At 53.4% G+C, this 10,113-nt stretch overlaps 1 protein-coding gene across 1 annotated transcript in view; it reads left to right on the top strand.

Annotated features, from left to right (window-relative positions):
* The window catches only part of CCND1 (cyclin D1), a 19,418-nt gene extending 13,723 nt beyond the window's left edge, over positions 1 to 5,695 (top strand). The window contains exon 5 of the mRNA XM_006171239.3: positions 2,383 to 5,695. Within this exon, the coding sequence (XP_006171301.1) occupies positions 2,383 to 2,547 (165 nt within the window). The 3' untranslated portion in view covers positions 2,548 to 5,695. The remainder of the gene's footprint in view (positions 1 to 2,382) is intronic.
* Positions 5,696 to 10,113: the final 4,418 nt, after the last annotated feature.

The raw sequence follows: 10,113 nt of genomic DNA, 5'->3' as shown, positions 1-10,113 counted from the left end.
GAGCCCCCTGCCATTAAACCGGAGTTCACTGTGTCCATCTTCCTAAAAATGCCAGTTTTATGCTCCATTCTTTTCTTCAGGAGAGAATTAAAATAACAATTACAAGGGTATGCAGCATTTGCCAAATTAGACCAGAGAGGTTGGCAGCCACTGTGGGTGAGGGAGTGACCGCCCTGACCCCAGCGCAGGACCAGGTGGGCCAGCTGGGGCCCCCAGGGGCTCTGACCTGGGCTACCCCGTGGTGGTCCAGCCCAGGGCAGGCAGAAGTCCCTATGTCGGCTCAGTAGGTGGCTCTGGTGCACCTGCCTGGGCCCCTCGAGGCATAATGGTGCTCTGCAGCCACCCTGTGGGTGTGCCCTCCACACCCTGGATGAAGACAACTTTTCGCCCCCAGGAGTATCTGCCCATGTATTTCTTGCAGTGGCGCCAAACAAAATCCTGTCGCCAGGTGGTTGTGGAAAGCTGCCACATCCCGCCTTACTTGAATAGAGGTGGCGGTAACGAGGTCGAAGTAAAATGCCAGCCTCCGAGCTAACTTTCGGGGGAACTTACTTTGGTCCTTTGGTGACAGATGTAGCCAGGCTGAGGCTCAGAAAGTCCTAGCCGGCCTTCCTGGTGGTGATGGTCATGGCAATCACTGTCCCTTCCAACCAGCTGCACCTCCGGGGCCCAGCTCAGCTCCTTCCTGTCACCTCAGTCACGTGGGCACATGGCCTTGTGCAGGGGCATGTGTGCCAGGGGAGCCCCTCACCCAGAAACCACTTTCACCGCGTTTGCTGCCAGACCACAGCCCATCTCCCCGAGTGCGGTCTCGTCCATGGCATGTCCACAGAGGACTGGTGGGGTAGGGGCATATTCTGGGGTCTTCTGTGGTAGGTAGAATGTCTGCCCGTGAGTCAGGTGGCCCGGGCCACAGAGCAGTCACTTGTTCCTTTCCACAGAGAAGCACTTAGTCCTGTGTGCAGCTCCTGGCTGTGAGTGAAGGGCGTCGGCCCCCGGGCACCTTGTGGGCAGGTGTGGGCACAAGGACAGGCAGAGAAGGCTGAGAGCCCAAGATCGCCCCTGTGGTGGGACTTGATTTAGCCATGGGGCTGCCATTGTGAGGTTGCCAGAAGGAGGACACAGAAGGATCATGGAGCTGCAGCTTAGACCTGGGGAGTGGCTGAGGGGGGTCTCCCTCCTACACCCCTCAGCTCTCCATTTCAGCCCCAAGGTTCCAGGAGCAAGTAAGTGTTGTTCCGGAAAACTGTATATACAGAGTTTGAAGGTGGGAGCTGCCAGGCCCATGAGGATTGGAACTGAGGAATCTTGGGTTCCCCATAGGCCTCTGGGCCTCGGTTTCCCCACGTGCAGAATGGGACTGTTTTGTGCTGAATATCAGAAAGGAGGGCATGGAGCACCAAGGACATGGGCCACCTGGTGTTCGCACAGAGGCCCTTCTGGCCCGGGAGCCTCTTCTATTGGGCAGTGCCTTCGCCCAGCCCTGTCTGATTGGAAGCTTAGCTTGGTCACCCATGCAGGGCCGTCGCTGAACCCTGTTTCTTGTAGCAGAACCTGTGCTTCCAGGCTGACAACACTTTGCTTGGGTCTGGAGGCCACTAGCAGCAAGAGGCAGCTTGGAGCTGCTGGGAGATTTGCCTCTGGAGGAGACCAGGAGAGGCCCTGGGTGCTGGGGCTCCCAATCCCTGCTGAAGGAAGGGGATGGATCCGAGAGAGGGTGGAGATGGTGAAGGTGAAGACGCGGGCCTTCCAGGACTTCTGCTGACCAGGGAATGGAGCCTGGGGAGCGTGGAGTTGGTGAGGGTGGAGATGTGGGGCTGGTGGCTGACCCAGAATGGAGGCCACAAGGGAGGGGACAGGAGGATAAAGGCCCCCCCTCCAACCCTGCTTGAGTCAACCAACATTCATCCTCGGTCATGTGCATCCTAACACTTTTGATGGCAACTTACCATTTATCATGGAAAGCGAGGTTCACTCAGGGGCTGCCCCATCCTGGGTCAGATGGCACTGGATCTCAGAGCCAGAGACCAGGAGGGCCAGAGGCCAGGCCTTTGGGGCAGGCAGGAAAGGCACAGGGTCTGTAGCAAGGGCAGCAGCAGTCTGACAGACTAGCAGGCCAGGTCAGGGAGGAGGTGGTTGGTCCTGAGTGGGATCTCTAGGGCCCGGTAGATGCGTGTGAGCTCCTCAGGCCAGGGACAGCTGGTGACCAAGGTGGCCGTCCATGCTTTCTTTCCCGGGGTGTTGGTAGCAGCTCCCACATCTCCTTCATTGGATTTGGGGAAGGAACACAGGCCACAGGAGTTTGGGTTTAGCCTTGCTGCATTGAGGGAGCCCTTGCTGTGCTCTCCTTCTAAGGACCCTCTCTCCCCACCCTCTCTCCAGGACTGTCTCCGGGCCTGTCAAGAGCAGATCGAAGCCCTGCTGGAGTCAAGCCTGCGCCAGGCCCAGCAGAACTTGGACCCCAAGGCCACAGAGGAAGAGGAGGAAGAGGAAGAAGAGGTTGACCTGGCCTGCACCCCGACCGATGTGCGAGATGTGGACATTTGAGGCGCTGTGGCCGCGGAGCGCCCCGCAGCCAGGGAGAGCAGGCCAGGGGCTCCCCTGGGAGAGTCCCTTTTCTCTGGGACATTTTGCTACCAGAAGGGAAAGTTTCATTCTCTTTGTCGTTGGTTTTTTTTTTTTTTTTCCTTTGCTCTTTCTCCCTTCCGTCTCTGATTTAAGCAAAAGAAAAAAATTACCCAAAAACGGTCTTAAAAAAGAGAAAGAGAAAAAAAAAAATAGTATTTGCATAACCCTGAGTAGGGAGGAGAGGAAGTTATGCCACAAAAATAGAGGAATTTTATACCCTAGTAATCAACTAGTTTTTATATTAATGTGCTTGTGTCTTGGTGTCGTGAAATAGGCATTAACACAAAGGAAACATTTCCAGGGAAGGATTAGATTTGATTCTTTATGTTGTTTCGAAAAAAAAAAAAAAGAAAAAGAAGAAAAAAGCATAAAAACATTTAAAAAAAAATTCAGCAAACCATTTTTAAAGTAGAAGAGGGTTTTAGGTAGGAAAACGTACCCTCGTGCTTTTCCTAAGGCACAGCTTTAGCGTGGTTCTAGGCATCTCTGTATCTCGCTTGCTCGTGCATGTAGTCACTTTATAAGTCATGGTATGTGTATTTTATTTTGTAGGTAGACGTGTAACCTCTTCACCTTACCGATGGTTGATGTAGCTCTCAGAGTAGCCTAGAGGCGGCCTCCTTGCATGCGCCCCCTACCTGAGCGGAGGCCTGCCGGGCTCCAGCCAGCGTAGCAGGATCGGGAAAGGCCAGCTCCCACTCCCACTCTACGCTACTGTCGAGAGAAAACAAAATAGTGACATAATATATTCTATTTTTATAATCTTCCTATTTTTGTAGTTACCTGTTTATGAGATGCTGGTTTTTCACCCTGCGGCCTGCTCACATCCAGGTTAAATCCACAGGTTTTTTTTTTTTTGTTTTTATTTTTTTGTTTTTGTTTTTGTTGTTGTTGTCGTCCCTTCTCCATATTCTAAAACCATTCCATTTCAAAGCACTTTCAGTCCAGTAGGTCTAGGAATATCGCTGTTGAGGTCGTGTGTGGAGGGGGCAATTTTTTAATGGAATGGTTTGGGAATATATTCGTGGACTTGTGTGCAGACAGGATTGCGAAGCCAGTGCATGTCACTGTGGGGTTAGTGAAAGGGAGATGTTTTTGAAGGCTGTGTCCCAGTCAAGAAGAAAAAAGATTTGCATTCTCACATTGCCAGGATAAGTTCTTTTCTTTTTCTGTAGAGAAGTTGGAAGTTTAGGACTCCTTTGGTGCCAACTGGTGTTTCAAAGTAGGGACCTCAAAGGTTTACCCAGAGAACAGGTAGTTTAAGGGTTACCTTTAGACATTTCACAACAGAAGGTTTTAAACACTAAAATATATAATTTATAGTTAAGGCTAAAAAGAATATTTATTTCAGAGGATCTTCAAGGCCAGTATGATTTATAAAGTAATGCAATCTCCCCTTGATTTAAACAGATACACACACACACACACACACACACACACACACACATTCAGCCTTTGATGTTGCAGGTTTAATACAATTTTGAAAAGTGAGGGGAAGAAAAAAAATCTCAAGAAAAAAACACACTAGGGCATTGATTTGGCTTGTTTGGCATCGTTCAGTGATCTCATCGGAGACGTATGAGAATCAGGAAGAAAATTAGGGTACTAGAAACAAATTCAGTTCCAATAGATTCTTATCGCCTGCTCCCTCCTTTAAAAAGTTAGTGACAAATAGACCATTTGCACATCTTGGCTATGTACCTTTTGCCATTTTTCTTGAGGAAGTGTTGAAGGGAGGTGGCGAGAAGTTGAGGCTGATGCTTGAGAGAGGATGTGAAGGAGGGAATTTGGAGAGGGGGGACGGGGCGGTGACCACGCGAGAGACAGGCTGCGGCTCCGTTTTCCTATTGCGCTGCTACCAATGACTCCCCGGCAAGGTTTGAAAACAGACTCACGTTGCTTCTCTGTATCTCTTTCATATTGTTTTGCTGCTATTGGAGGATCAGATTTTTGTTTTACAATGTCATATACTGCCATGTTTTAGTTTTAAGTTTCTCGTAGAACATTGTATTACAGATGCCCTTTTTCTTTAGTTTTTTTTTTTTAATTTTTTTTTTATGTGATCAATTTTGACTTAAATGTGATTACTGCTCTATTCCAAAAAGGTTCCTGTTTCACAATACCTCATGCTTCACTTAGCCATGTAGACCCAGCGGTCAGGTTCTGTCTGCCTCGGCAAACAGACGGGCAGACGAGATCCCAGGATGGGCCTGGTGGGAATCGATTGGCCCCAAGGCCACGTTCCCCCCCACGTGGGCATCTCTGAAGACCAGGCTGTGTCCGTTTTCTTTTCCCTGATGCTGGACTCTTATCTGATCTGGGATGTACCATCATAGTAGTTTTTCCAGCTGTATCATTCTTTGCGTGTAGCTATGAAAGTTGCATTATTATTATTATTATTATAACAAGTGTGTCTTACGTGCCACCATGGTGCTGTGCCCGTAGGACTCTGTCATTCGGGATGATTGGAATAGCTTCTGGAATTTGTTCAAGTTTTGGGTGTTTAATCTGTTATTATGTACTAGTGTTCTGTTTGTTGTTGTTTTGTTAATTACAGCATAATGCTAATTTAAAGAGACTCCAAATCTCAATGAAGCCAGCTCACAGTGCTGTGTGCCCAAGAGTCGCCTAGCAAGCTGCCGAACCAAAAGGATTTGTACCCACTGGTGGACCCCTGAGGCTCTTGGCAGGCCCAGGATTGGCCCACCCTGCCCCTCCCACCCCCTCCAGAACACTGCTTCGCTTACCTCAACTGTTCTGGCCGCGGCATCTGTCTGAACCAAGCCAGGTCCTTGAGGGATGGGTTGTCCGTAGTGATGGGGCAAGGGCAGATGTCTTCGATAATTGTGCATGCGAAAAAGGCCCCAGGCTGGTGGCAGGTCCACAGCACAGCGGAGTCTGTCCTGTGATGCGCAAGTCTGTGAGGGTCTCTGGTCAGCGGGCAGTTTGGGTCTGTGTGTTTCTGATTGCACACTGCGGCGCTTCCCAGCACGGACATGTAACCGGCACATTTCCAGCAGAAAACAAGATAAACGTGAAGTCTAGAAATAAAATTGGTAAAACCCCAGTGCAGTGCCTGCCTGTGTGTTTCCCGGGCTAGCAGGAGGCCAGTGGTGTGGACCTGGTGCCTAGAAGCCTGGGGAGGGGGTGGCAGGCAGGAGCTGGCAACCTCAGCATGGCTGACATGCACAGCCCAGTAGTCTTGCACTGCAGGAAGTTCAGCAGCATCCCTGGCCTCTACTGCCAAGTGCCAGTGGTGCCACCCCCAGTGTTAGCACTGAATGTCTCGACATTGCCAGATATGCCCACCGAGGTGCAGGTTCTGCTCTCCCAGCTGGGTGAGCAAGCCCTGACCATGGAATGATGCCCACTGATCCATATTTGGTAACCCTCTTGTGGCATGGGCTGCTGTTTGTCAGAGGGGAACCATGGTGCCGCCATGTTTGATGATAGCTAAGCACAATGTGGGGCCACAGTCTGGGTGGCTTTGCACCTGGGTCCTGGGCACCCAGGGACATCCAGTTCAGATTTCAGGTACACGTGACTGGTATTACTCCCCAGGTGGAGGCAGGTAGTGGGAAGCACCATGGGAAGGCCCAGGCAACCTCAGCTGTGACTCCACAGGGCCTGGGCCCCATGGCCTTGAAGTTCATTTCTGCAGCACAGACCCATCTGTCCTTACCCCAGCAGCTGTCAGCTTTCATGTCAAAGACGGTCAGTACTTGTCAGTCCCGGGGGCCTTTGTGAAATGCCACTGTGTCCCTCCCCATCCCACCCTGCAAGGCCTTCTCCAGGGACTCACGTGGAGACCTGTGGTGAGACATTGGTTCTCCACAGGCACCTGTACTTCTGGGAGGGGACATTTGGCCTCTGTGGGGCACCACGCCACTCCCATGAGAATGGGGTCCTGGGAGCCTTGCCCAAGACAGCCCTGTGCTGGTGGGTGGGGAAGCCTACAGGGTGCTCCTAATGCAGCTGAGGCCCTGTGTGGGAGAACTTAAGGGACAGTCAGGGCTTGGGGAAGTGCCCCATGGCCATGGAGGCAAGTCTAGCTCTGCCAGAACCACATCCTACGTCAGGGTCCTCAGCCCACAACCTAATTTCAGTCTGTGCACGGAGGGAGAACCGTGCAAGTGGGTCTGACCACAGCGAGGGTCGGCGAGGTGGGCCAGGGGCCTGCGGTGCTGCGGCTGGTGGGGCAGCAGTCTGATCTGAACCGAGGTGGCAGGTGCAGGACAGGATGCAGGAGGAGGACAGGAGAGCTGCTCTAACTGCCAGCCTGGGAAGAGGGTCGCAGGAGGCCAGGGTCTTTTGTTTTTATTTTTTCAGATGGAAGGTAGGTCTGTAGTGTGACGGGGTTGAAAGTTGCAATGCATTCACCAGGTGAGATGGGCCCTGCGTGCATGTGGAGTGGATGGCTTGAAGCAAGGGATCCCGCTGGGCCTAGGCAGAGGCAGGCTGCTAAAGGGGGGAGGTCTGGTGGGGCAGGCCCGAGGGAGGGGTCCTCGGTGCCCCAGGGCCTCTACTCCCCATCTCAGCGGTGAGTGGGTCTCTGAGGCTCTCTACTCTAGACCCCAGATGTCCTTAGGCCACTCTGTGCCTTCTTCCCAACTCCCAGACCCAGCTGATGTCACTTTGGGTACTTGTGACCCCTGCTGGGATGGAGTGAAGGCCTTGTCCCCTGTTGGGTGTCTGCTTGCCCTTTTGATAGGATGACAGCACAAACTGGCCACTGAGGAACTTCAGAGACAAAGCCTGTGCACGCCAGGTCTCCCAGCTGCTTCTCCTCAGAACCCCGGCCCACCTGTGGGGGTCCTGCCCTGCCTCCTGACCAGTCTCTGCAGCCCAGCAGCCCTGTCCACCCTTTGCTCCTCTGGCCAAAACCTTCCTGGGCTTTCCAGTCTCCTTCAGCCCCACCCAAGACCCCTGGATCCTGCCTCCAAGCTCCCAGCCTCAACTCTCCTGACCTCCACGTTCTGCCCGCTGGCTGGACACACACTGAACTGCTCCAGGCTTCCAGTGCTGCGCTGGCCTGACCTGCTGCACCTTCATTTCAACTCTCTGAAGAATTCCCCACCGCCTTGCCAAGGCGGGTGGTTCTGGGAGTCCAGGAATCATTATGACTCTGTGAGCCCCTTGAGGACGGAAGTCTCGCTATTCCTCGCCCTTCCTCCTTCCCACCCCGGCAAACGACAGTGCAGAGGAGTGGGAGCTGAATCTGCTGAGTTGCAGTGACACGCTGCCTGACCCCAGCACCATGTGCCACCAACTCCACTGTGACAGGGGAAAAGCCTGGAACAGAGGAGGAGCTGGGCAGAGCAGGCACATGCACTGCATTTCTGAGGGCAAGAGTGGTGGTGGGCTGTCAGGATGGTGCCATGCTGAGAGGAGCTTGGCGCCCATTGGCAGTGGCCAGCCTCCCTGCACTCCCTCACAGCCAACCCCAGGAAGCAGAATCACTGCCCGGCTACCGCAGCACCAAGGCTGGCCTGTGCATTGGGAGTTCGATGGCCACGTCGCCTCCTCCCACCCGCTCCATCACTGGTCACACCGCAAGGCCAGTCGCAGGAGCTAGAGCCCCAGTGTGGGCCAGGAGGGCAGGCGGCTGTGCGGACGGCCAGCGGCCAGCGTGGGGTCTGCATCCGCACACTGGGCCAGCCTCTCGGCAGCTCACAGGGCTCTGTCATCCCAGGAATGTCTTTGATCAAGAGTTTATGCAAGAGGGGGAAAGAAAGCCCAGGACCTCTAATCCGTTCCCACAGTCCCCTTGCCTGCTGGGGCCCCACAAGCCCAGCACCACACCGCCAGGCCCAGGCCGCAGCAGACAATAGCCTGCGGTCGGGTGGGCGGGCAGCTCCAGGGCGCTGGCCTTGGGGCCCACATCCGGGGGCACTGTCACTGCCACTCACAGGGGCACACAAGGAGGGCCAGGAAAGAGAATACAGAGCCCTCCACCGAAGGGGCTTCAGTGGGCCTTGAACCTATCAAAGACGGCGGCATCCATTAATCCCTTTCATTTTCACCCAGCAGCAGCTGAGACCCGGCCTCTTCACCAGCAGCCACTTTAGGAGCAGAGTGGACTAACCCAAGGATCATCCCGTATCCTGGAGCCCAGCCCTCTAAGCACAGAAGGCGCGGCGTGCTTCCCTTTGTTTAATCACAGGAGAATCACAGCGCCGAAGCTTACTGAGCATGTACTATGTACCAGGCGTCGTGCTAAATGCTGAGCACTCAGCCTGCCCCCGCATCTTAAAACCACCCATGGATCTGCTTCTGGCAGGGACAGGCTCATCAGACGCATGGAGGACCCGGCAGAGCCCACGTTCTCTCACAGACGAACTCATCCCGTCTCCTGGGACTAAGGCTGGGGGCTGGGCACACTCTAGGCTTTGCAGGCCACGTGGTCTCTGCTGCAACTCCTCAACTCTGCCACTGTGGCCTGAGAGTAGCCACTGACCCTGTAAGAGGAGTGAACCCAGGCTCAGGAACACACGGCAGGTACATGACAGGGCCAGGCCTCTGGCGTGGCTGTCTCACAGAGAACAAAGGGCATGAGGTCTCCAGGTACGGCTTACCTGTGAATGTCTGAGGGTGACTGATGGTGTTTTAAAAAGAAACCTTGGGAACCAGCAGTTAGCGTAATGGCTATGCCGCTGGACTCCCACGTAGTCGACCGTGGTTTGCGTCCCAAACCCGGTGGCTTAAAACTCACACCGGCGCGTGTGCGTGCGTGCCCAAGATCCCAAGAGGAGAATGGAGGAGAAGGGATTGCGGCGTGACCATCTCCCCCTGGGGGGTGATTTCTCGCTTTCTGTCTGTCTTTCTCTGTCTGTCTGGCGAGCGCACGCACCCTGTAGCGAAAAACCTCTCCAAAATAAAAATAAAAAGAAAGCTTATGGGGCCAGCAGTTGGCGTGGTAGTTGAGGTTCTGGATTCCCACATGGCCTTCTACGGTTCAAGTTCCAGACCTAGAGACTTAATCATCCCAGGGCATGTGCATGTGTGCCCCAAATCCCGAGGAGACCGAAGGAAAAGGGACTGCAACACGGTCATACCCTGAGGAGTGATTTCTCACTTTCCTTCTAGCTCTCTGGCAAGTACATGCACCTTATAGCAAAAACTAAAAATCGAAAAGCAAAGGCCTACATACATGTACATATGCACATTAGGTACATACATTTCGGACTGGAGGACCCTCGGGTTGGATCTTAACTCTGAAACTTTTGAACTGTGCAAATTCCCCTTGAATCTCATTTTTCTCATCTATAAAATGAGGATAGTTTGGGACCAGCAGTTGGCATAATGGCTATGTTGTTGGACTCCCACGTAGTCAACCATGGTTTGAGCCCTGGACGTGGTGGCTTAAACTCACGCCAGGCGCATGTGCATGCACGCCCAAGATCCCAAGAGGAGAATGGAGAAGGGATTGTGGTGTGGCCATCCCCCCTGGGGGGTGATTTCTTACTTTCTGTCTCTCTGTCTTTC

Source organism: Tupaia chinensis, unplaced genomic scaffold (genome assembly GCF_000334495.1).
Source record: "Tupaia chinensis unplaced genomic scaffold, TupChi_1.0 Scaffold149501_1, whole genome shotgun sequence".
In the NCBI taxonomy this organism is placed as follows: domain Eukaryota; kingdom Metazoa; phylum Chordata; class Mammalia; order Scandentia; family Tupaiidae; genus Tupaia; species Tupaia belangeri.
Note: the sequence above shows the minus strand (reverse complement) of the source record. Positions and strands in the feature narration are given on the sequence as shown.